The 27,959-nt window shown below is 29.3% G+C and overlaps 1 protein-coding gene and 1 long non-coding RNA gene across 2 annotated transcripts in view; both read left to right on the forward strand.

Annotated features, from left to right (window-relative positions):
* Positions 1-27,959, forward strand: part of LOC126740280 (dorsal root ganglia homeobox protein-like) — a 115,048-nt gene that overhangs the window by 19,939 nt on the left and 67,150 nt on the right. Inside the window, exons 3-4 of the mRNA XM_050446237.1 lie at positions 8,263-8,354; positions 12,352-12,453. Of these exons, the coding sequence (XP_050302194.1) occupies positions 8,263-8,354; positions 12,352-12,453 (194 nt within the window). The remainder of the gene's footprint in view (positions 1-8,262; positions 8,355-12,351; positions 12,454-27,959) is intronic.
* LOC126740281 (uncharacterized) lies at positions 6,310-7,265 on the forward strand. The gene is made up of 2 exons (XR_007661856.1): positions 6,310-6,780; positions 6,880-7,265. It is a non-coding gene; the product is annotated as an uncharacterized LOC126740281 (long non-coding RNA).

Consider the following 27,959-nt stretch of genomic DNA (forward strand, 5'->3'; position numbering starts at 1 on the left):
GGTGATCTCTTGATAATGACAGTATTTTCCTGTCTGGTAATAAATAGAGAATTTTCTTTTTCTATTTACTCATAGAAAACATACATTCTAAGTAGGGTCATTTTTTAAATGACAGAAATGTTATTAGTTTAGATTATGGGTCGATAAAATAGTAAATGAAAGAATTAATATTTTGTTCAAACGGGGGCCCTAAATTTACCCTACACGATAAAAATCCACTAAATTGACAAAAAATTGGAGGAAATTTGGATAATACCGCTACTGTAAGAGCAAGTGAGGTAAATAATGCAAATATATTTATAAATTATGGTTTTCAAGAACTTGGTTTTTCCAGAATAACAACTTGACGTATTTTGAGGAAGAATTGCGGTTTACAGGTTATAAAGAGTGTGAGGTTATAAAACAAGATTTCAGTGTTTAATAAAACGTGGTGGTCTGTAGCAAATTAATGAAATATTTATTTATGAGCCTTTGCTAGAAACTTTGGAATTATATGTTATTAGGGGTCCAGTGCTACGGGCCTTTGCTACTTGCTTGAGAGGCCGAGAATAGTTTTTCTAAACAAATTATGAACTTAATGAACCTTATCACACATATCAAAATTGGAGTTCCACAAGGAACAGTTATTGGCCCTATACTTTTAATAATATACATTAATGACAAATCCTAATATTCATAATGATTCACTGATATCATATGCCGATATTACGATTGCGGTGTTTCATGGAACTTCTTAACATGATAGTCCTATAGTTGCAACCTTTGGTGTGACACTCAAATTACGAGACAGTTTTACCACTTAACCAAAACTCTTTATTTTTACTTTTGACGCGTGTTTCGATAAGGACGTTAGCATCTTCGGGAGAAGATTAAAACAGTTTTAATGTTAATGCTTAAAAACCGAAGCCACTTGGCACTGTGGGTACTTTTTAATATCTTAGTGTATTTTCTGAAGGTATACTTTTAGATAATTGGATCGAATCTTATTAAATATTATTAAACCAATTTAAAAGAACAATGTTTTAAATTATTGTCCTATTTCAAAATTACCTTTTCCGGTCTTTTGGGTATTTTTCTATGTTACCCAAAAAGTCCTATCCGAATGATAGGATTAAGCAACTGGTCTGCAAGTTCGATAAAGTTAACTTCTACTTGAAGGATTGTGGGAGTGTTTCCTACGGAGGCTGTTATTAGACATTTAGGTTCGTAGATTAGGTCCGTAGTCTCTTTCTTCTTTGATCCTTCGGCATACCAGATAAAGGACCCTCTTTCTAATGATTTTAGCATTTGTCCTTATTGATGATGATTTGCCTTTACCACTTTAAAGGAACAATCAAAATTAAATAATTCCTCTTCCCTTTTATTTGTTTGTTTTATCTAGGTGTATGTCTTTTAGAATCTTAAGGTCATCATATCAGTTAGATTTCAGTCTGGTCAGGTTCCTTTTCTATATATACATGCAACAATCTCAAGTAAAGTTTCAACAGTTGCAGAAGAGCAAATAGTAATTATGTTTACTTGTTCTGTCAATTATTTACTCAGTTTTTGTCGACAATATTAAATAACCGTAGGTTATGATAGGCTTAATAATCGTTTGGTAGGACCACTTAATAATGAGAAGAGTTAAGGTCCCCATATTTTATTAAAGGCATATTCGCAGGTCCATAGTGCTAATGTTGTTTTTTTGATAGTCCTTTCCTTTTGATGTTCCAAATCAATTTTTGGTCAAGAATGATACTAAGATCATAAACTTCCTTTAAAAGCTCTATGATTTTTCTTTTAGGAGTAGTGGTTTTATATTCAGCTTCCTTCTTTTTGGAAATTGTATAATTACATATTTGCTTGCATCGACATTTAGTCCATTCTGTATGCATTATGTCCTGACAAGGTTAAGTGCTCTTCGCATTTATTTTGGAAGAATATTGTCGTGTCTGTCTCTTATTATAACTAAAGATCTGTGTAGTCTTGAACTTGTTGTTACCAGTAGGCCATTGAAAACTACGGCCTTAAACAAGTCTCCAACTTCAAATCATACTTTTACAACTCTGACTGAGACGGTTATCGGACCAATGTTCGCAGTGACTGCTACAAACTTACGTGGATTTAATTCATTGTGTGTTGGTTTTCTTCTACGGTGTGTAGATAAATTGATAAATTATTACTGTTACCTCATCATAGGTTTATCAGTGATAGATCGGAAGAAATTTTGCATGCAGCGTACGTTATTTTTTCGATTTCGAGATACTTTTTGGTCAAGACCCAGTCAATTTGAGCAAGCTACTGATTCATCTACAATGACTAAGTTTGTTCTAGATGGCAGATCTATTGCGATAGAAGAAACCGAAAACTTCTTGACTTCAAACTGAGCTTCTCAAATTTGTAATTATTGTGGTAATGACTTACAAATATAAGGTTTCTTAAAACGAAATACAAAGGACTTAATTGGAAGTTGTCCGTAAAACAAATAGGCATCGTTTTTTTAAATGATGGCCTCAAGAATCTTAGTATCAAAAACTTATACTTGTTCACTCACTTTGGTTTCAATGATAAAAGATTCACTTCTTACTTTTACCTTATATTGAACGTTATATAATCAATCATAATGTGTAAAACTGATAATTTTCATTTGAACCAGCTTTAATAACTTAATATTGAGTCAGCTTTGATCAAATAATATTTCAATTTCCGATCGTAATAAAAAAGTTGTTGAATGAATCTTTTTAATGGAGTTATGATGAGCTGTTATTATTTTTAATGTTTCTATAGGTGAGTCTAAAAAAACTATAAAACTAGCATTGAAGTAACAGTTTCAGATACGAAAAGCAATAATTACTACTTTATATTTTATATCATGTTGATTATAGACAAATAATTAATTCAGTATGGTGGGTTTGAACGCTGGAATAAAAACTATTTAAATTTTCTTAGTAATATTATTATTACTTCTTGTTACAAATTCTTAATTTTTTTGTACGTAAACTTATTTGATTCTGGAGAAAAATGACAAATAAATGACCGAGTTCCAAGAAAGAAATATCATTCATAATGTGAGGTTGAGACAAGAATTTCGTTTCATTTGTTAAAACTTTTAAGTATAATCTGCAAGTCTATCTTCGGTGCAAATATCCATGTTATGATACCTAATCTAGGAAAACTATTGAATTTTTAACTAGGTCTTTATTTTTGCATTTTATGTCCGTGTAACTATTTTAAATGATTCGAAAATGTTGTATTCAAACCCGCATAAATCATAATTTTATTATGGTTCTCCATGACATTTGCCTCTGAGGTGGGATATTAATATATTCTAGGAAAAATACCTAATTTTTAATTATTTCTTGATCATTTCTCTAATTATTTGAATTGCTTGGAAATATATTTTCCACATATATTTTGTCGCTCTACATACGGAAAATTTCATGCCATTATAATCTTTTATAATACTTTTAAGGTCTAAGTCTGTTGTTGCTAAAAATAGAAAAAAATTAAAATTTTTTCTATTTGCTACGAGTACGAAAACTATTTTCAATTAAATTAGTAATTCTGGTTTTAGAACTTTATTAAATTAAACTGAAAATTAAGGTAAAATGAAAATCCTTCAGAGACTGAAGAATTTCCATTTTACCTTAACCTACGACTCCACTGCAAGTATGGACTATTTCTTCACTAAAATGAAAATATTAATTAATATGAACATTACGTAGTACTTCCACAAAAGAGCAAAAACAAATATTCGTATTATCTGCAAACATGTAAATTTTACAAGGAATTCTATTTTGGGATTATCACTGAGAAATGAGAAATAAAAAATAGTCAAGTTTAATAATAAAACTTTCAATCATCTATATGATATATATACCGGAATAGTGAAATAGACCAACTAAAGCAATTAAGAACTACAGCTCTTAATTCATATTGTTTAAGAAGAAGCAGTTGGTTATGGTTGACACAAATAAATATCTTAAGCAAATTACATATTATAGCTATTTCAGCATTAATTTTAGCTCCAGAGAAAGAAGATATTCAATCAATTTTGAATCTTTTTGCACAAAGCAAATATTTTTAAGTCCTGCAACCTTAACTCTTATTATAAAATGAAGATATAAATTAAGTAAAAAAAAATTGACAAAACCATTTAAAAATCTAGAAGTAAAATTAGAGAGTTTATTTCTAAATTAGGTTTTTCATATTTTTTCCAAACATGCATTCATCTATAATCCCTGCATTTATCTTTTTTAAAATAAGCTCTATTAAATAAAGAAAACTAATATTTACATTCCTTTTGACGAATACCGATTACTGCGGCTGACTTAATCAATTCCATTTCAAAAAAATGCTGAATTTTTTAAATCAATAAAGAAAAACGGATCTAGATAACTACCAAAAAAAAACTAATTAAGTAACATCAGTTTTCCGAAGTCCACATATCAAAACTCAGATTAGAGAGAAGCCCAGGAAAAATATGTCGGTATTTTAGCGCTCCAAGAGGGTGTGTGTTGAGGCAAATAGAATTTGCCACGTCTAAAACTTTTATCGAAACATCTAAACCGATTAGCCGAATGGACTGGCCGCAACTTCGCAACTTACCAAAAGTAGATTCGGACAGAAACGAGATAACTTCGTCTCACAGCACTGAAACTCGGTTAGACCTTATCGAGTTTACTATACTGCTGTGGTCAAGATGGCAAATATCAAGTAAAATTTTATTTTTTGCAGGTTTTTGGATGGTTTTATGATTTTCGTTTCTTAATGTGATTAAAAAAAATTATTTTTAATGTTGTTAAATTTATTTGACGTTATAATTTTTTCAAAGAGAAATCTACAGGATAAGTAGATCAGCGGAGAGAAAAAACCTTTTATGATAGTTGCGTCTACAGATTTTCGAGAAAAGTGACAAATTTTGAAAATGCTTCAACTACCAAATTTGCATTTAGATTCCATGATAACATATTCTTCTTACGAAATATGAGGTAATGTCTCTGTTGTAGCTGGTTTAATCTTCTTTGATTATTTTTATTATCTTTTTTCTGTTTAGTTTTAGAATTTAATAAAGGCATATTGACAGTAGTTTTGATACTTATTAATTTGAAAAATGGGGTTTATAACGTTAATTAGAAATGGATAAAATTTAGGTAATTAATAATACCTAGGCATAATGAATATTCTAATAGTAAAATAAGGCCAATTTTTTAAATGAATGGTAACCTTAGAGTTGGTTTGATTATGGCAGTGAATTTCCTTCGTGAATGGCCTCTGCGTTGCCCGAATCTTAGTTCATTGGATTTTTTCTTTTTATGGGTTATATTAAGTCATTAGTTCATACAGGAGAAATCCGTACACGAAAGCACTATTTAGAAAATTCATGATTCCACCAATGTTATCAGAAATAAATGAGGAATTTTATTGCAAATAAAGCGGCACTATTTGGTAAAAGGATTAATAAAATGCTCTGTATCCTGTAATAAGCGACATTTTACTAAGGCATACTTGGCTTAAAATATTGATTTAATGAGTTTAACCTGAAATTGCTTTTTGGCGCATTTACTACGGACCATCCTGTATATTCCTAAAGTTTAACGTCAGCCCTATCATAATCCAATATTTTCGTGATCTATGAAGTAAGATTTTGCCGCTAGCATAGTCGATTCAAAATTATTAATGAAAAAGCTCTATGCCCCTGATATTCTTATATTTTTTATCAGTTATTGCTTTATTTAGTTTCTTATGTTTTATATATCTCATTTTTCTTGTTTCTTTTTTTTTATTCCTTCGCCTTTAATTTTTTTTGTCATAGTTATCATACTTCTGATGTATTGATCTTATTTTCAGTCTTTATAGGCATATTAACATTTTATTTTAAATTTTTTATTTGGCCCCCATAATCTCTATGCTCTTGCTCCTCTTATAACTTTTATTAGTAATTATTTTATTTTTATTATTGCTCCTAATGTCTTTTCGCGTTCTTCTAATTTATTCCTTTTTTCTATTTCTCCGTCTTTAATTTTCTTTGTCATATTTCCTATTTTTCTTTTCTTCAGTTTTATACTCCATAACTTTTATTTTTAATATTATCAGGTATTTGTAACATTTTTTTAAAAACGTCTTTTATGAGTTACTTAAGAGTGGATTAATAAATAAAGGTTGCTTCAATAAGCACGCAACGCAAACGCAAGATTTGAATTGCGCGCCATGTTTGACCGTTATAATGCCATTGATTATGACGTGACAGATGGGAGTTAGTAAACATGGAGCATTACGTGGTAGAGCAACGCTTATTGTTTGTCAAAAGTCATTATCAAAATGGTAAAAGTCTAATCCCCATTATTTGTAAAGTATGTCTAATATTCGGTCGAAATAGTGTTCCTAATTCGTCTACTGTGAAAAGAATAATTAAAAAATTTGAAAATACTGCTTCGATTAGTGATGGAAATATCCGATACGAGCTCGTAGAGGTCTTTCAGAACAGAACATCATAGTCACATCTCGCGAACTGCGAGAGTGTGATAGAAAGGCCAGAGGCGTCGATTCGTTATGGGGCATAAGAACTGAACATTTCAGCAGGCACTTTTAAGCGAATTCTCACTAAAGATTTACAGCTGCATGTCTATAAAATCCAACTGACTCGAGAACTTCTGTTAGCAGACCATGAACAGCGACGATAATTCATCAATGGTATCCTTGAGCAACTTTAGAAAGCAATGCATCCACAACATCTCACTCTTTGGTGTGCATTATGATCTGGAGGAATAATTGGACCATTTTTCTTCAAAAACGAAGAAGGTAAAGCGATAACGGTAAATGGCGAACGTTATCGTGCTATAATAACAGTTTCTTGTGCATCCTTTGGAAGCTATTGATCTTGACGACATGTGTTTTCAGCAAGATGGTGCCACATGTCATACCGCCAGTGAAGTATTGTCGATCTTGCACGAGTTTGCTTCTGGCCGTGTCATTTCCGGATTTGGTGATCAGAATTGGCCTCCACGCCCCTACAATTTAACGTCTTTAGACTTAGAGGTTATGTGAAGTTACAGATTTATGTCAATAAGCCTACAACCATCGAAGCATTGAAAGTCAAAATTAGACGCTATATCAATGAAATATTACCATATGTATACAATAACGTTATTGAAAATTTCATCATATGACTACCCTTATATGCCAGCAAAGCCGTGGCGACCATTTACAAGATATTTTGTTTCATACATGATTCCCAACTGTATATTTTTTAAATCAATAAATATTTTAATAATTTGTTACAGAAATCCATGTTTTATTGAACACTGAAATCTTGCGCTCAAATTGAAATACCAATTCGATGCAAGGTAACATATATCTAGAAAAATTTAATACTTTAATAGTTCCTTGGTGGAATTCATGTGTCGAGTTGAAGTAAGTTGCCGCGGTTATCTTGTTTCTTCTCTTATTTTTTTTGTCTTTGTCTCTAGTGGGTATCAAAACTACAATTATAGCTTTAATCAAATTATTTTGATTTTAGTCTCTATCAGCATTTTCTATAGAGCAATAGACAATAGCCATATAAAAGTATCTTTTTTTTATTCTTTAAACAAACAATAGTTAAATCCTCTAATATCAGCAAAAAATAACGAACTTTTTGTGACGTTCCTCAATTCACTTGTCGAATTCAACTAAAACGGCCAATTTTATTTTGATCATTGAACAGATTAACCAGTCAGCGCCGTCAACAGAAATTACTTTTTGATTTCGCATTCCATTTGAAACCCCGATACGGCCCTGTAAATTCAATAAAACCAACCGGATTTGACAAACGAGAAATTACATTCGACTGATACCCAATTTAAAAATGAGCCCGAATCGTTTTTTTACTCCCTGTTCATCCTAGTCGTGGATGAACGTGGATACAAAATAAACACTTTAAAAAATTAAGTTAAATTCTGGATCGATACGTTCCACATGCCATGCCTAAATAAATATTTAAATATAAAGATCCGCGATGTTCGGGCGCGGTTTTAATTCGCGGGGGCACAAAGCAGATTATAAGATTAAATATACAAATTCCCTGAATTAAACATGAGATTTTAATTAATATATCCTCGCATCCTGCTAATTATATTATACGGAAAAGTTCGGAAACGGCATCACCATCATCATCATCATCAGCCGAGTCGGGAGTTTTAACTCGTAAAACTTTTCACAGTCGCGTTACGGTTTGTTGGGGAGTAAATTTCGTTTTGAGTTGTGGGCCTGGAAACACATAAAAAATGATTTTATTTATTGCAGATACTAGCTACTCCTATCATCCGGCTATCCACGATGACACTTTCGTAAGGAGAAAACAGAGGAGAAATAGGACAACATTTACTTTACAACAAGTAAGTACTAAAGTTTTGGGTAAATTTAAAAAAATATATATTGGATTCAAACCACCAAGAGCTGAATCATCAGTTTGAGAAGCGCCCATTTTTTTTTTATGAAACCTTTGAAATCTAAACTTTGATTTCAAAGGTTTCTAATCAGGAATAATACAATATTTATCTTAACGGTTATTTAAATATTTTGATAGTAAAACAACCCAAATCAGTAAAAAAAAACATGTTATTTGATTGGCTAAGATGCGATGAAATATTTATTTCGACAGTGATATTTTCAAAGGTTTCTTAAGATCCGAAACTACAAAAAAATTAATTAAAAACTTAATAAATTAGTGTTTCGGCACCGTATGTCATTACAGGAAACACGCATTGGTCGAAGGTCTTCTTTTTTGACGAAGGTGATGTGAAATGCTGCTCTTAAAGATATCTGATTTAAGTTCCATATGCAGTTCATGGGTAATTGTTTCTTGCAGTTTAGTGGTTTGTTTCAGATTTCATAACCTAAGTATTTATATTTGTGGACTAGTATTATCTAGTTACCACCGAACTTTAGGTGTTCACTTGGCATGAATTGCGTCTTCTTAGTGTGATCTCAGTAATCACAGTTCTAATATTTCCCAAGTCTGCTATTAAAGCTATGTCGTGGGCAAATCGGGAGAGCATTTCGCCGTCAATACAGATTCCTTTGGTGCCTTGTCTAATTACTTTTTCGACTTAATATATTTTGTATCCTTATCAATCTTATAGTCATCATTGCTGTATATGTCTTCAATCAGTTTAGAACACCGATACCGTCTTTCCTCCGGCGCTTTCATTATATTTTTTGTTATGATCGTATCAAATGCTTTTCGGAAGTCGATGAAGGCCAGGACCAGCGGTCGGTTATATTTGACGAATTTTTCTGTAAGGTATTTTATACATTGGAGGTGATAGTCAGTGCCAAAGTTTTTCCTAAATCCGCCTGTTCTCCCTGTGTTCACAATCCAATTTCTAATCGATTTGCTATTATTCTTGTGAATAGCTTGTAGAGGAACAGGCTTATGGATCGGTAGTTTTTAAGATTTATTGGATGGCTCTTCTTATGTATTAAAATGATTATGATTAGGATGCTGTATTTTCTCTAAAATTCTGTCCTTCAAATCTTTACGGTTTCTATAACACTACCGTTTTCACCAGGAGCTTTACTTCTTTTATTATCTTTAGTGCGTATTTTATTTCATTAATATATTATTTGGAATAAGGAATGTAAGAATTGAATTTACATTAAAAAAAATCAAAAACCAACAATTTTAAAACAGTTAAAAAATGTGTGTGATATTTATTTTAACAATTATCTTAAAAACTGAACAATCCTGAATCCGTAAAAAATCATTTTCTTTTTAGTTCTAATATGATAAAATATATGGTTTGTAGTGATTTTAAAAGTTCACCCTGAAAATGGTAATTAAACGTTCTTCTCAATATTGGTATAAGGATTCGACGACTTGATATTTTTTCTTACCTCGTTACTTGCTGATCGAATATTTATCATCGAAATGATTTTAAAAAACTTGTTTGCGGATTAAATTGATTTTTTCCCTTATCGGTTTAAATTAATAAAATACAATAGGAATGACCCAGAGATGTTAAAAAAATTGTTCTTCATGTAGTTTCATCAGAAAATAAAAAAATATGCCAATTTCTTCTTAAATTATATAAACGTTACATATACAGCGCTTGCTAAGCTATCTAATAACATTTTTGAAATCATAAATGAAGAGCTATGGCACAGTGACGCTGCTTGAATATTCTAAGCAGTTTAATACGATACCATAGACTTCTCATATCTAAAATTACATATTTTGGATGTTCTGAGATAAAGCTGTTTAAAAGCTTTTTTAAATTCACTACCTTAATATTCTGAAAAGTATCATATACTATTTGGTGTTCCACAAGGTGTTCCAACTTACTTATACTACTGATATTTTGTCGTCTTTAAAGAATTATCATATGATGGCTTTTACTAATAATAGACAGCTTTATATCTCTTGTGCTCCTACTGAACTTAACGTTGCCTGTGTGCCTATAATCTTCTTTTGCTTCTTCTTCTTCTTCATCATCATCTTTTTCTTTTTCCTCTTTTTCTCCTTGTATAAAATCAAAGTGATCTGTTAATTCCGAGCTAACGTCATAACGTTTCCTGTGATGTGCACTGCCAAGTGTCTGCCTGTTGGTGTTCCCTCTAGTGATACACGTGGTAGCTTATCCTCTGCCATCCTTTGGTATATAATTTTCTTCTTCTTTGTCTTTTCCATCTTATTATATCTTGTACGCTACATGGCTCTCTGATGTTCGAATTTCTTATACGGTCTTCTCTGGTTTTGATGGCTACGGCTCTAAGCACCATCATTATTGCCACGCGTAGCATGCTTTTGGTTTTGTAAGTCTTCTCGCAAGTCTATTGCAACGTCATGATGGATCTTATGCATACTTGGTATATCCTATTCTCACTGTCCATTCACATGTATTGGTTAGCTCATACAATTTCACTTAGGCAACCTGATATTACTGCTGCTTTGTTAATTTGGCCTCTTAATTCATTTGTTGGATTGTGGCCGCTGGACATATCCGTGCCAAAGAATTAGTATAGGATTATATTCAATTACAAGCTTACATCTGAGTGGTTCTTTAGCGATGGTCATGCTTTTTGTTTTTTCGATGAATATGGTTATGTTGGGTTGTCGACTTACTTGGTACAAATTAAAGAGATTGATACGCTTGTTATTCATTCTGGATCACATATGCTTAGGGTTTTCACTTCTTCTATGATTTTGTTTATGAGAAGAATAAATAGAAATGGACTAAAGCTATGTTCTTGTCGGATTCCTCCTAGTGTCCACATGCTATTTGTAATATGTTGTCCTGCTATAATTTGAGTCGAGTTAGCGGTATTGGGATTGGAGATTACCTTAATTATACCGGGTGGCGCATCGAAAATGAAACAGAGCCAATTACGGGGGGTCCATTAACTTTTTAAAGAAACGCTCGGACCCGTCGATTTTATTTTCGAGGGGGACACTTTAATAATCACAAAATCACTTTCCTCTGTCTTTTAATTCTCTTTACAAGGGTACTTGGTTTGACGCAATTTAAGTAAGTACTTTTTAAAATTTTCGCATTTAAACCTTAAAAGGTAATTTTTAATATTTTTACTTTATCATAGACTACTAAAGGTAGTTTTAAGAAAAACAATGCCAAGGCAGTAGGACAAAACCATCAAGTATTATGAAATTTTGAGACAAAAAATGAGATAGCTCTATCATATTATAGAATATTTTGCAATCACTCGTTTTTATAAATTATTAATTATTTTAATTTTCTTTATTTTCTTTGCCTTGAAATTCTTCACAAAAACATGATACAAATCATCTATTTTGATGTAAATAAATGCAATTTTTCATAAAATTGTTGAAGTGAAATAGCCCAAAATAGAATGTACTTGCAACGTAATTTTAACATTCCGTAAATATGAGAAATATGACCAATTTTCAATGCTTAATTTCGAATTGCTTTATATACTATATAGTTTCCTTAAAATGCAACAATCAACTCACTTTCACTTGCCATTCTAATAAACTTAGGCTGAAATTAAAAAAAACATCTATTGGAAAATGAAAATTGTTAAGTGAATATATGACCTGACTATTTTTTACGTAGAATTTATGTGGGTAAAATATATAAAAAAAGTGCATTACTTCTTTGCTGTTCCATTTTTAGTGTTTTATTTGCTAGATGTTTTCATCCATGCTTTTTTAAGTATAAATGTGGCATATAAGTTCTTAAAAGGTCCTAATTTATTTATTTATAAGATAAAGTACGACAAAATAGTTATCTTGAGAGCGAGTTGAAGTTTGGTCTATCAGAAACCAAGATACTTTAGGTTATAATATAGTTTACCATGTCGTTTTCTTATATCATTTAATTTTTAAATTTTAACGTATTTGTATTTTTATTTCAGTTAGAAGAGCTAGAAAGTGCATTTGCCCAAACCCACTATCCGGACGTTTTTACCAGGGAAGATTTGGCCATGAAAATCAATTTGACTGAGGCCAGAGTGCAGGTAAGTCTTTGGTTTATCAACAAAATAAATAATAAAGTAAGATAATAAAAAATAAGATATTTTAATAAATTTTAATAAAAAATAGATATTTTATTTTTTAATATTTTCAATCGAAAAAACTAAGCCGGTTTTCCCATTTACGATCTGTCAAGATGTAAGTCCTAAGTAGGACTATAAACTTGGTTTGGCAAGGGTGGAATGTTTGTGCCCCCATAAACGTCACCCCAAATCTCCAAACGCACCGTCCAAATCCCTTAGCATGTAAAACGATAGTAAAAATAGGCTGAGTGACATGAGAAAGTGGCTCTGCACGAGTGCCCGTTATTCGATTTGCTGAAATTCGATACTTTAAGGGTAATTCCTGATTTGAAATTAAATTTACTTCCCGAATTAGTGAATTACTGTTTTGTCAATTAAGTTGTCGATAAATTGAGTTAGGTCTCAAATAAACTAAAAGAAAGATAACAATGACATTTACGAGGCAATTTTGTATCTTGCTAAATGGCCGGTATTCAGAAAAAAATCATAAAGTAAATTTGAAAAAAGGGCTTGGAGAATACTTATAATTTTATTCTAAAAATATGGTATTTAAAGATCTTAGCTTGATTTATAATTTTCGATAGTTTTGAACGTAAGATTGATAATATTTAAGCGATTTTTTCCTTCCAAACTTTTTTTTTTGGTAATTTTGCAATTTGATTTTAATTTTTTTAATGTATTTCTCTTTTAATTTAAAATTGCTTGAAAAAATTTTGAAAGACAATTTAAAAAAAAACTAGTAAAAATAAAGGCGAAGTGATAAAAATTCCTATTTTGACTCAAATTCAGAATCATATTTATTTAATATAATGTTTTAATTAAATTTGATAAATTTGCAGCAAAATAAGTATAACTTATTATTTTGTTCTAAAAAAGTTTGTTATGATTACTTGAACAAAAAGATTTCGATAAAAGGAATTTTAAAAAATAAGTATTTTTAATTTGAAATTTCATTTTTTATTTATTCAGCTAGTAGCTATATAAAAGACAATCACAATCAATTAACATAAACATGTGTTTTTGAAGGTGGTAGACAATGGTACAGTGAAAACATCTTGTCGAACTTGCATTGTCTTATTTATTTAATGTAACACGACGTTTCGGTTGGTAAGTATCTCCAACCGTTATCAAGTGTAAACTGTTAATATAAACATATAAGAAAAAATTAAATTTTCATCTGTTAATTTTTTTTGGGATTAGAAATTTGGTACAAAGATTTTTTTTTAATTCTACTTTTTTCCCAATATGTAAGTAAACTTTAGCAAAATAAACAAAATTATATATTTTAAAATTAAAGTTTAAAAGCAACAATTTTGAAAATTCAAGAAATAAATGAACAGGGACAAATTGGACAAATAACTGTTAAATTTAAGCTAAAAATAAAAGGTTCTTATACAAATTTATATTGTATTTTGTCGACATTTCAACATTCATGAGATCAATCTCATTAATTAAACATTGTCAAAGTTTTTTAAGTTGAATAATTTTTGTAAATAATAAATACCTTTATTTAATAATTGATTTGTTCTAATTAAAAAAAATAAAACTTAGAATCGTAAGAAGAATATTTACTAAATTATATTTATATGTATATTATGAAAAAAAAAATACTGTGATCTTTTTTTAATTATGGAACTAGGAGGTGCACAAGTGATAACAAAATTAAAAATAGATAATTTTTAAAGAAAAAAAAAAACAATTGTAAATAATTATTATTAGCATAATCGAAAATAATAAACTATTCAAGTCTTTTGAATCAACTCAAATACACTGAGAACTTCTTTTTTTTATTAATATAAAAATTATACAATGATAAACCAATGAATCAAATATTATTAACAACATTAAATTTTAAAAACTCTTTAAATAATAAAGAAAAAGATTTTTGAAATAAAATTATAAGATATATTATTTTAATATTTGAGAATTAGAAGATTTAAATAAAGGATAAGTAAAAAATGGTTGTTAAAAATTGATGAAAGCTTAAATTGAAAAATGTTATATAATGTTATTGTAAATATTTTGTTTTTTTTTTAACTTTTTAACAAGAATAAAATAAAGAAATATCACAAAAATCAAAAAGTATGTCAAAATAAAAAAGTGTTTCTTAAAGTTTCGATTAGAGTTATTCCTTAATTATTTTTAACCAAAAAATACTCTAAAAGTTCATTGCAGATACTCCGTGATTACATAGGTAGAACATTTAGAAATATCTGAATTAATAATTAAGAAACTTTTTGGGATATCTTACGAATATCTTTAATCATTACAGGATATTTCGAGATATTTTAGTTTTTTGACATCTTCGCGTAAGGAATTTAAATAATGTTGTTCTAAATTTATAATTTTTCTCAATAATTTTATTTATTTCTGTATTAGAATTATTAAAGAGGATAGGAGTGTGGAGTTTTTAATTGCACCTAGAATTCCTGAGCCAATTTTATTGTTTCGAAAAAATTTAAATAATTTAATGCAAAAAAAATTAAAGATCAGTGTATTTAGCAAACACCCTGTAAATTAACTTTTACTATAGTATCATCTCAGAATAAATTAAGCTTAATTAAAAACCTCCTAACTAAAAACTAAATAATTTTTAAAAAACTAAGTAATCTTTTTAAAATATAATTAGAGCAAATATAAATTTTAAAAAATTGAAAAATCAAATATAGAAAAGGTATTACAGACAATTTAATTTAAATTTAAAGTTATCTATGAATTTATAAATAAGCTGTTAATATTTTATTTTCCTTTTATTATGAAACTTGGCCGACCTTAGTAATTTTGACAAAATTAATAATTAAAAAAATTAAAAATAATTCGTTAGGAGATCAATTCACTGATAACATGTCAAAACCGCTAGGAATTAGACAGAGTAAGTCTTTTAGGGATTTTTTTTATAGTTTTTTTAACTATTTAGTTAACAAAATATTTAAAAAAAAAGTAAGAACTTAATTATTTTAAATATAAATATGAGATTTTGACAAAATTAATGTCTAAAGCCTTTATTATAATTAAAAGAAAAATAAAATGAAAATTGAGAGAATGTGTTTTTTTATTTATTGTAGATAGACGTAGTAAAAGTAAATGCAAAATTATTATATATAGAATAAAACAAATGCAGAATTTAAAACTTTTATTTTCATCAAAAAATTAAAAAAATATTTGAAATTTTACAATTAAATCTGTTTAAAAATATTGAATATTTATTTATACAATTATAATTAAAGCAAATATAAATTTTAAGTTAATAAGGAAGTACAAATTAAAAATAGTTTAAATAAAATTAACATAATTCCTTACTTCAAAATAACCTGTGAATATTTTAATCATTTTTTTATTATGATTTAACTTGGTACTTGGTATTTACCTTGAAAAATTTTAACAAAATTAATAAAAAAATATTTTTTTCTTTAATAAAAAACATTTTTAATAATAACAAAATATTTTTTACGAAATTATTATTATTAAAAAATTTAAAACTAATTACAAATTCAGGACGTTGAATTAAAAACAAATATACTGAATTTTGTCCTTTGTTTTATTAAAGCAAAAGTTCAACAAAAATAAACCAATTATTAAAAAGACCATTAAATCTTAAAAACTCTATAAATTAAAAAAAAATAAAAAAATATGAGATAATTTGTAATTAGAATTAGAAATTAGAATTAGTTTCAGTAAAAAAAAATAATAATAAAAGTTAAAAAAATAACAGTTCAAAAAGTGTATTCGTAGTAATGAATATTAACAATTTGACAAGAATAAAAAAATTAAATAATATAAAAATTCAAAAAACGTAGAAAATTATAAAAATTAAGAAATTTTCTTTAAAGCATTAATTATATTTATCTCTTGATGAGTTGTAATCTAAAAATACTCCAAAAAGTCATTGCGAATTCACCGGCAGTACATAAGTAGAACATTTCAGAAATGTCTGATTTATTAATTTTGGATTTTTCAGGATATCTTAGGAATAGCTTAGATTCTTACGGAATATTTTTAAAATATTTTAACTTTTCTAACTTTAGTGTATAAATCTGAAATATGCCTGATAGGTCTTTCCGCAAGGAATCAAAATCATATTTTTGTAGATTAAGGCATTTAAAATTATTCTCAGCAAATTCGAACTTACCTTCTAAAAATTTCTTTTCAATCGAAATTTTAAAAAACGACAAGAATGTTGGGTTTTTAATTTGCTGTTAATTAAAACTTTTACAGCAGTATCATTTTGTGATACTTTAAACCTAATTAAAAATCTCTCTAAGCGAAAATAAAGCAAAAAGAAGTCCATCCACTCAAAACGACCCCAAGAAGTTCCGTAATTGGAACGTGACTATTGTGTCCCTTTGTTTTATTATTTTAGCTAAATCTCATCTCGCGCGGGGAGAAAAAGCCCGCTTTAATTGTATTTTCTTTTTTAGAGTCATGCCATAAAAGTCACGTTTAAAATTTGACAAAACCCATATCTATAAGTCAATACTCGTTTTATAACCAGTGTGAGCAAACTTTTGAGCCAAGAAAGATTGAGAGTAATACCAAACCTTAGGTAAATTTGGCATAAGTCTATCTCACAGTAAAGAACTCGCCAATGCGAATGACTCTTATGCTCTCTTCTCTTTTATTCCAAAATAAAGATTATGGAACGTTAAAGCTTAAGTTAATTTACGATAAGAATTAATAATGCCCACATCAACCAATATCATTATGCGTTACAACATGGTCCTCACATAAACATTGTTTTTCTAGGTTGTGTTCACTTTTCTCATGATGTTACCAATGTATATAACTAAACCGAATTAGGCCAAATAATTTTTAACTAAAAGGGTTTCCAAATAAAAACGACGACGCATTAAGGGCCACTTTAACATACTTTTAAGGCATTTTATCCGAAATTGCTTTTGCTCAGACATCAAATCGGGTTTTAATCTGCATCTTCTTTAGCGGCAGTAGCGAGTTTATTTTACGAGGTTAAAATAAATAATCCGACGGTCGTTTGATGTCGGCTTTTAGAGACGTCACGTGTCTATTTAACGTCCGCTTACTTACTTTCCTGCATTTTCCCTAAATACTTTTAAATTAACCCTATTTAATAGAGCCCGCCCGGAGGGGGGCGCGCGCTCTAAATCGAATTAAATACTTGAGAGCATAAAAATGCCTGAAATTAGTTTGCCTGAAACGACCGTGAACGATGAAAAATAATGGAATATTTTAAAGAACTAAGACATTAATCTATTTCTCCGTGGGTTTGAATTTTACTTTTGTACTATTTTCGGGTTGAAGAAAAACGTCAGTTTTGGATCTTTTATCGGATCATTATGAATTGTATTAAAAAGTACAGGAAAATTGATTGTTATTTGATCTTATTCCTCATATAAAGAAAAGTAAAAGAAGCTTAATAAAATATTACCAACTAAAAGGAAAAAGATGCCAAACACATGTATGAACCCTAACGATCTTAACAAATATTTTATTAATTGCACTAGTTTTTTAAGTAGTGTGGCCTCTGATGACAGTATAAACTTTTATATTAATAGCACCCTGAGTAATTTATGTTTCTTTCCACCCGTAGGCTATAATGAAATAAATTCTATTCTCCTTCAAATTAAAAGTAAGGCTTTTGGTGTAGATAACCTGAAAATAACTCTAATTCATTTGTGTTGCTCCTTTGTTCCATATCTTCTACATATTGTACGGATATTGGCAACGCCGCGAATACCAGCTGTTCTCCGTCATTCCGGAATGACACAAGATGTGTGAAAGATCAGGGAATCTTCCGAAATCATGGTCAGCCGAGTATATAAGTAGACGGGTTGCCGCTAGAAGTAGAGTTGACAGTTGAAATCTAGCTTGGAATATTAGCGCGTTATTTAAATCGGATACAAATGGTAGGAAAAAACTGCGGTGTAACTAAATATTTATAGAAGTCGTAAGTGATTGTGTTTAGTAGTGTATGTATGTAAATAAATCAGTTTACTATTTTTGTGCATTAAGTATTTTAATTCACATCTATTAAATGCAAAAATGCTACAATATTATTAACAAATGTATATTAAACAATCATTTTTCCCAAATCTTGGAAGAGCGCTTACGTTTTGCCTCCCCTTTTCTTGAATTTCAATTTCTTGGATTGTAACCCTATTTTACCCCCAAAACAATCGGGATTTTGAAAAGATTATAGCTGTCCCTCTGCTATGTCAGATGTTATTGACGATATTATTTAAGCTTATGATAATGATTATGTAACTGCTCTTGTTTTATTAGATTACACGAAATCTTTCGATTTTTTAAACCATAAAATACCTGTGTGTCTTACATTATATCAGTTTTTCTAATAATATCCTTGAATTTATAAATTCTTCTCTAAGCGATCGATTACAGTGAATTAAAACAAATTATAATATTTCTAGGACTAAAGGAAGGAGTGCCATAGGGTAGCATATTGTCCACTGGTTTTTATAATATTCACACCGAAAATTTAGTTTGTCTAAATACTAAATACTTGTAAAAAGATGACACCCAGTTGTATCTATCTTTTGATACAGATATTTATAAAATAACTGAAACCAAAATTACCAAAGGACTTGGAACCTATATCGAAAATATCTTCCAATCACTATTTAAACCTTAATACTTCTAAGTTAACTGTTGTCTTGGGGGTGCAAAGATTCCTATTGTTCAAAATAGTAAAAGTTTGGACCTTATAATAGATAGGAAATCTCGATCAATTGGTGCTCTCGGTCTCAGCTTTTCGTGAGGGAATAATAAAAATATCTATAAATGATCAGTGACGGAAATTATATACACGGAGGAAAAAGTGAGGTATCAATGCAATGTATTATGCATTTTGGCTATTGTAATAGCCAACATCAGATACAGCACTATATGGAACACATCACAGATGTCTTAAATGTTCTCGAAGTTAACATCCAAGTAGTACACGAAGATTTTTACAGACTGTAGAACATTTCATCGTTTCACATCAATTTTTACAAGGTTTTTATACTTGTGTCTACACTGAATCCTACCAAAGAGAAGAGAATTTTTAATTATAATATGTGTACTATTTGTATTGAAATAGGTAATAATATTATTTATAATTTACATTAATAGATTTAATAACTAATAAAGCGATAATCTAACTTCTGAACTTCTGAAACTTCTGAACACTATAATGAATCATAGTCTCACGGAATGAAAATTGTAATTACATACCATTCCTCGTATATCCCCAATAGACTACGGTAATGTCAGATAACAGTTTGACTTTATTACGAAATGAAAAGTTCTTGGTATTTTGAGCAATTGTTGTGTTCGTACAGAAAGAGCTCTCAGGCCTTAGGCCAGTATCATGCCTTCAGAGGCAATCAAAAATTTTAAGCAAAATTAAAAAATAAAATCTTAAATAAATTCGAAAAATTACAAAAAAATTTTGAAAAAAATAATTAAAAAATTAGAGTAAAAGAGGAAAGTAATTTAAAAACAAAAATCTGGTAATCTTTCATTATTTCTTAAAATATTGTGTGTAAATGAAAGAGCAAGATAATAAATTTAAAGAAATATGTAGTTAATTATTTAAAGATAGAACTAAGGTTTATTATAGACGTGCTTAAAATTAGTTGGACGATTTCTTTATCATTAAATTATAAGCTTAACATATTTACGCGTAACATTTAAAAAAAAAATTAAAAATTAATTTTAATTAAGGAAACCATCAGATATTTAACTAAAGTTTATTTTATAAACGACTTATTGTTTAAACATAATTCATTTGAAGTAAAAATTTTGTTAAATTAGAGCAAAAAATTTGATTTAAAAAATCAGTAAAAAAAATAGGTTTTTAAATTTTTTGAATAAAACTTTTGTCAATCAGAAATAATATTTTTGCTTTGTTTAAATTTGTTTTTTTTTTAAATTTATTATTACAACACAGTTAAGGAAAAAATAAATATCAAGAAACTACTCAATGATGCAAATTTTCTTTAAAAGATTGTTATAGAGAAATATATTCTGACTAAACATGATAATATTTTCTTATGAATTATATTATTTTATGAATTAAAGTACTGTCATACTAGATGTTATAAGATTGTGTAAAAATATATAATATAGATAGCAAAATCATTAAAAGTTAAATAACCAAATGCAATTTAAGAAAGTTAATAATAAAAAATATAATTGAGCACATTCTTAGCATCAGCTAATTTTTATATTACTTTAATTTTATTTTAATCGTATATTAGAATATACGATAAGTGTGAGTATGTTCTGGTAATGTTTTACTTTCACAGATTCCAATTTAAAAACAATTTATTATAGTTATTAATTAGAAATTGTACATTTATATAGTTTATACTTATTTTTTATATTCATACGGAATTTATTTATTTACAGTAATACTTAAATTAATTTCGTTTGTGGTATCTGGTACATTAAGACAAATTATAAAAATACTTTGAATTTCCATTGTGGAAATTTCTCTCAGCCATATTTTTGGGATATTCTAAATATGGATTGTGTATAACAAAAGTATATAATTTTCCGATCTTTATATCTGATTACACCATGTCACGTTAAAATTTTGAATTTCTTAGAAATAAAGAAAAATAAATCACAAAAGTAGAAAAAAATAAGAAGTTAATATATTTACATAACATAAGTATTAGTGCACTCCCCTATAAAATGCTATTTTCTCTTTTTTTATCAATTCGCTCAATTTAATTGTGTTTTTTGTTAATACCATTCAACTTAAAATTGAAGAATAAGAAATAAAAAATAAATGAAAAAAAGTTAAAAATTTAACAAAGATATAACAAAGACAAAAATCAAAATTTTAAGGAAAAATAAAATTATAATCTAGTAATCTACACACTTAATATAATAATGTTATGAACTATAATAAATTTAAAAAAAAGAGGCAAAGTCTCTATATTAATAAATGTATATACTTAATTAAAAATATATACCTTATACAACTAATTTTTTAAGGAAAAAATCTGAAAAACTACAAATCCTATTCTCTTTTTACAGAAGCTTTCCCACAATAAGTCTCTCTCTGCGTTACTCTGAGGCGGTGTCAGGTTACTGCCGCCCTTTCAGTATTAATCGTAAGGGTTGTTGAGGACCGACCCCTCGATATCAACCCTATAGTTATTACAGAAGCCATGCTGCGCGCCACCATTCATATTTAAAACGCTCGTTTTTTCTCAATATTCCAGAAAATTTGGAAATTCTAATATTAATAGTTATGAAAAAAATTTCTCCCTGTATTTCATCTCATAGTGTTTGCATAAAAAGTAAATATAATGTTGCCTTTGGCTTTAAAGTATGTTTAACCCCCTCATAGCTAAACAGATACATATTTTATATTGTCCCTATTAGCCCTTAAGCAATCTTCTGGTAACAAGTTAAAATTTTAGGGTTGCAACATGTGTCTTACTACAAAGGGTAACCATCTGTTGTGGTTTGTGGATAAACGATAATGAGCCTGGATTAGTGGTTTTTATCTTTAGGGCAAGGACTTTGGAAAACTATTTTATTTAAATGAGGTATAAGTTCGAGGTAGACTGGAAATAATTGTCAATATAGAGCTTTTCGTATTGCAGTTCCGGTTAAATCAGAGGATGAAGGTCATATTTCAATATTGAATGTGATAATATAAGAATAGGTTAAATAGTAATTTAGCCTTTTCAATGACAATCTTTTCTTATGATTTACAACTACAAATTGATAATCAAATTTTAATAAATCCATGCAAAAGAGTCTCTAAGAAATATTTCTGACTCTTAAAATTACAATTTTATTAAGGTAGAAAGTTAAAAGTATCATTTGAATTAAACAATATTTTAATAAAAAAATAAAGGAAGACATAAAATCCAAAAACTGCATAAAAAAAATATAAATTAGAATTTGTACCGTAAAATTTTGGAAAAAAAGTTATTTGCAAGTTGGTTTACTGAAAGTCTAACCGTGATGAAAAACGTAATCATTATGGTGTAAAAAAACAAATATGAGTAAATAAATAAATATTTTCAGTACTCTAAATAAATATTTTATTAAAAAAACGGAATTAAAAATAAAATAATTAAATAAACGAAAATTTTATAATGACTATCTTAAAGCAAATGTAAATAATATTGTCCAAAGTAAGTTAGTAAGTTGTAAGTCAATAATAGTGTCCGTAAGATGCATTATTATATGAAGTTCTTGTGCATTTGGTGTTGGAAATATGGCAAGAGATAATGAAACAACAATGTAAATAAAATATATTACAATACTAACTAGAAAGGACAAAAAAGATAAGGACGACATAATTCGTAAAGAAATGAATAACTACTTCACTACCATTGCCAAAAATTAATACTAAAAGTCACGTCTTGAGATGTTGTTGCCATTTTAAATTTGTAATATATTTATAGGCTACGAATATATTTCTGAAGAACTAAGATTGTTGATATTATAGAACCTAAATAACATATTAATTTGAATATTTTTTTAAACACTAAAACTAAAATCAAGTATCAATTTTAAATGTAAAGTAGAAATAGCGCAAGTAATTTCAATTGAAAAATTATCTTTATTTTCCTTTCCAAGAATCACAGACCAATTTCAATTCAGTTGGTTGGTTTTAAAATCGGAGAAAAATCATCAAAATCAAATTATTGAGATTCCAGAAATACAAAGATCGCTATTATATTGTTAGATTTGCAAAAGCATCTTGGGCAGTCAAATTAGGCATGTGAAATATTCCATTATATTTGGCCCAGATTTATGAGCCATGGCTCTATATTAATTGATCATGCTTAATAGCTCTAGCATAGAATAGCCATTTGTTATGCATATAGAGTGTGGATTTGCAATGTATTTTAATAATAGTTCTTTTATTTATTGTTCCCCTTTCTTATTCCAGGCAAATCTACCAAAGTAAGATTAACAACCTTATCCTTATTTAAGGTTAGTGGGCTCAGGGCAGTTCCCTTTATTACATCCCGCAGTTCGGTCAGTTTCATCTTCAATTTCTTTCCTAATATCCTTAAAATTTCTGAAGATTTTATCTTTCTTGTGAAGAAAAATACTCCAGTCCTCATCGGAGTGCGAAATCCTCATTTGGCACTCCGATGTTCTTTATCCTCTTTTGGACTATAGACCGCTGTAAAATCAGTGACCTTCTAGTTACAAAACCTGTTCCTCTAAGCAAAAAAACTTTTACCAATAAGACTCTCTATCACAAAATTGTTTCCTGAACTTTGCGTTCCTAATACAATAATTTGGGGAAGATGAATGGCGTCAGATCCAACAGTATTGAAAACATCCAGCAGTTTGTGAACAACGGGAATTGGTGCTTTTATTGTTACAAATAAACATTTTAGGTATAACTGAATCCAGTCAGTTCTAATATCGATTTCTCTGGCTGACTGTTTTGTTATTAAGAGTTTATTTGTGTAAGGGCATTATTTAGCAAGCTCTTTGCGGTTAATGTGCATTTATAAGCGAAAAGACGTCTGGTTTAACAAAATTAAATGGTTTTGATTAAACTGAATTTGTCAACCTCTTTTTGTTCTTGAGTGGTTCATTAGTGACTGTTTTTTTTTGAGTTTTTTATTTTTAATGGTAGTACAACTACTTTAAATAATATAACAAGATCAAAAAAAAAATCTTCGCAGTTTCATCTTAATCTCGATAATAATGACCTTTTTCGTAAAGTTATAGAAGCCATTCATATAGCGTGTATGTAATTCACTTTCGTGAAATCATATAAGTAAACATTAATACCTAATTAACATATTACTATATTTATTTATTATGAGTTATTATGAGTTAAATTTTATAACGAAATTTAATTTTTTGAAACAAATAATAGTCAAGGTTTCAATCAGAAACAACGCTGTCCAATACTGAGGAAGACATATTAAGGAAAGCGCTTAATTTTACGATCTCATAGAAGCCATCGGTCTTGGATGTTATCACTTCTACGGAGTCTATTAGCTTTGCTATAACATGAGAAGTACACTGAATTAAATGGTAAAGGAAACTACTAAAAACGAATATCTGCAGACAATAATAGACTGCACTTAAAGATCTAAAAAGGCATCAACCGCAAGACACCAACATCAAGATCGTACTAGCAGACAAGGGCAATGCAACAGTGGTAATGGATGCAGAAAACTGCCACAATAAGCTTAAAGAAGTATTGAATAAAGGTTAATATAAACTTATAACTAAAAATCTCATACCGCAGTAGAGGGAAGAATTTACAGAGATTAAAATATATTCTGCTTATCTGCTGCTTTGATGCATTGCGGACCAAACTCACTCCACACCATGGCAAGCCACCACATTTGTACGGAGTTCCTAACAATACCCAAAGAAGGGATGCTTTTGCGACCTATCATCAGCTCTATGGATTGAGCATTATTCAACCACTAACTTGGACTCTACAAAACTCCGTTCATTTCGTTAATATGTTGGGAGTCTTTATAGAAATACGCCTTTCGGAGAAATCCTTCAGAACCTCATCAGGGAAGGACTCAGACTGGACTTAACACTTACAGAATGTTTTGGACTTGCACTGAAGGGAGTATTAGATCTTTTGGAAGTTTGTCTTTGTAACTCCTATTTTCAATTTAAAGATACATTTTTCGTCCAGGGGTGGTTAACATATGTACATGGAGTGGTTTGAGAAGCACGCTATCAGGACAGCTAAGTGCAAACCCAAGGCGTGGCTTCGATATATCCTGTCCTTTGATGTGTCCTATGTGATATGTTCGATGGAATTGAAACAGCACTGCCCTTTTTAGACTTTCTTATTAAGAACAACAATAAATGCCTAAGGAAATCAGTTTATGGCAAACTAATAAGTACAAGAAAAATTGTCCTGGTTCAATAAAGGTGGGAATCAATAAAGCCTTGTATAGGAGGGTAGCCACAATATGCAACAATAATGTTGACCTAAAGAAGAAAATTAAAAACATCATCAAAGACTTACAGCAGAACGGATATTCAAAAAAACTAATAAAAACAACTATTTAAAAGTAGCCGAGATAATACAGAAAGAGCTACAGCAACTGGAAAATTGTACAGGATTTTTTATGATTATTAAAAGTCATTAAAACTCCTGCACAACAACGGAGAAAAACAGGAGAAAATTTAACATCAAGACTGCTTTTACTTCGAAGACAATCATACGAAGTTAAGTATCGAAGAATAAGCTAGAATACCTACTAGACATCAAGAAATGTGTATAGCAAAATCCCTGTGAATGCGGAGAATAGGCACTGGAAGTCAAGATAAAAAAATATTTAAAAAACCGAACAGCAGAGTTTTGCAGATCAAAAATAATAAAACACGCTTGGTCTAACGGCCATAATATTACATTAGATAGAAGCAAAGAAGATTCCTGGAAGCATCTTATATCATGCCAAACCAAGGAATCTTCAGCTAGACCAGTGTTGATATTTTCAACATCTGGAGATCCCTACGCTTAGAATATTGCAAGATCTAATGCGCTTCAAGTATACTAGTACAAAAAGTATACAAGTATAATACGAGTCTGTAGAATAGTTGTTATTATAGTCGCACTTGATAACGGTTGGAAAAACTCTCCAAAGGTCCGGAAGGTCGTCCTAAATTTAGAATGAAGATAATGGAAGTTTAAAAATGAGAATTTACTGTTTTAATGATGTCTACCTTGATCTTCTTCTAGTTGCTTTGTTTCTGTCGTCTCAAAAATGTCTTTTATTTGTTTGATAAAGACAAATAATTCTGTGAAGCGTTCTAGTAGCTGAGACTATTCAACTAAATATTATAGAGATTTTAAAGAAAAAGTAATGGATAAAAAGATGAAGAACTTACCCTCTAAGCCAAACAAACCATAATTTTAGATTGGATATTCAAGATATTGTCAAATTGAATACAAATATTAGTGCTTAGATAAATAAAAAAATATTTATAATGTTTCAGAATAATATAATAATTCGTAAGAGGGTGAACTCTTAGGCGATTTTTAATAGAAAAGCTTGAATAAACCTTTTGGTATTAAAGTTTAATGAAAAAAATGTCTTTTGAACATAAATTTAATAATTTCTTAACGAGAAAAGATTTTTAGTCAGTGTCACTGCTACAGGATGTGTAATAGATTTAAAAAAAAAACACTATTTTCTTAAAAAAACTCTCAGATCAGTGGCCTCCGATCTATTTAAATATTCACGTCTATGTGGGCGCCACTGATAAAAGCAGGTTTTTATTTTGACCCAAAAAGGAATCTTTCTATTCTTATAAAAAAAGATGAAAAAATAATTAATAATAACTTAAAAGATTACAGTCAAAAAATGAAATTTGGTTATGAATTGAATGAGCATTAAGAAGAAAGCAGTATCGTACTAAGAAGTTATTAAAATTATAATTTAAAAACAAATTCCCAAATACCATCTACATAAGAAGCAAAGAGGTTTAGTACACACGTTTATTTAAAATCATAGCGTCTAATTCTGAAACATCATGTATATAATCATAGGCCATATTTTTAAACATAAAAAATTATTAGAAGTTAGATAAGATGTGCCTGTTCTCTGGCTACCCCGTTTCCCTGACCTGCATCCTTTAGATTTCACTTTTCGGAGATTTATTCAAAGAAAAATAAGAAAATATATTTTTTAAATAAAAGTCTTATATATTATTAATAATAATAATAACATAATCTTTTCAAACAAAAGCATTAATATTCCCCTTATAATTTTTCAATATTTATATTGTAACAAAAGGGCTTAAATAGAGGGTCTGCCTAACAAAATAAACGTTTACACCGTCTATATAGTAAAGTATCAAACAAGCAAGCACCATTAAAACAACAATAGAAAAAACAAATTGTATGAGTCCGTATAAACTACAAAAACAAAGCGAGAGTGCCCCGAATGAAATGAAAAGGGCGAGATGAGAGTAAATTGTATCATGAGAGGCTCATTAGCCCTTACTAATTGCTGGTGCAATCTAATACAGGCACACCCGAGTGAGAACAACTTCATATTCACACCCTAAAGGGACACAGTACATTTTCCTTTAAAAAAATTAGACTTTAAAAAAGGAGAAACATTACATTTGAGTCATAAATTTGAAAAAGGGCTTATATAGAACTAACCCTGCTTAAAAATTTGATTAAACATCATTTAGGGACGTCTCGTTTCGGATTAACGTCAAGGATTGACGTTGGACCGCGCGGTATCGAATTTACTAACGCCCTTTTTCAATTTCAAAAGCCCGGCCAAGAGGGGGTAAAATAAAAATAAAAATTTCCTGGAAACGTCAAAAAATGTATCGGGGATAAGAAACGGATAGCGGTAAAAAGTGGCTTTTAAATTTGATTTGTCCGGGCGGGAAATAATGTGGTCACGTGGCGTGTGAGAGGAGACTGTGCAATGGACGAAGCCCTTGGAGGATGCTTTTGGGTGTCGAATTACCGTCACTTTATGGTCAATGTC

This window comes from Anthonomus grandis, chromosome 9, assembly GCF_022605725.1.
Source record: "Anthonomus grandis grandis chromosome 9, icAntGran1.3, whole genome shotgun sequence".
Classification (NCBI taxonomy): Eukaryota; Metazoa; Arthropoda; class Insecta; order Coleoptera; family Curculionidae; genus Anthonomus; species Anthonomus grandis.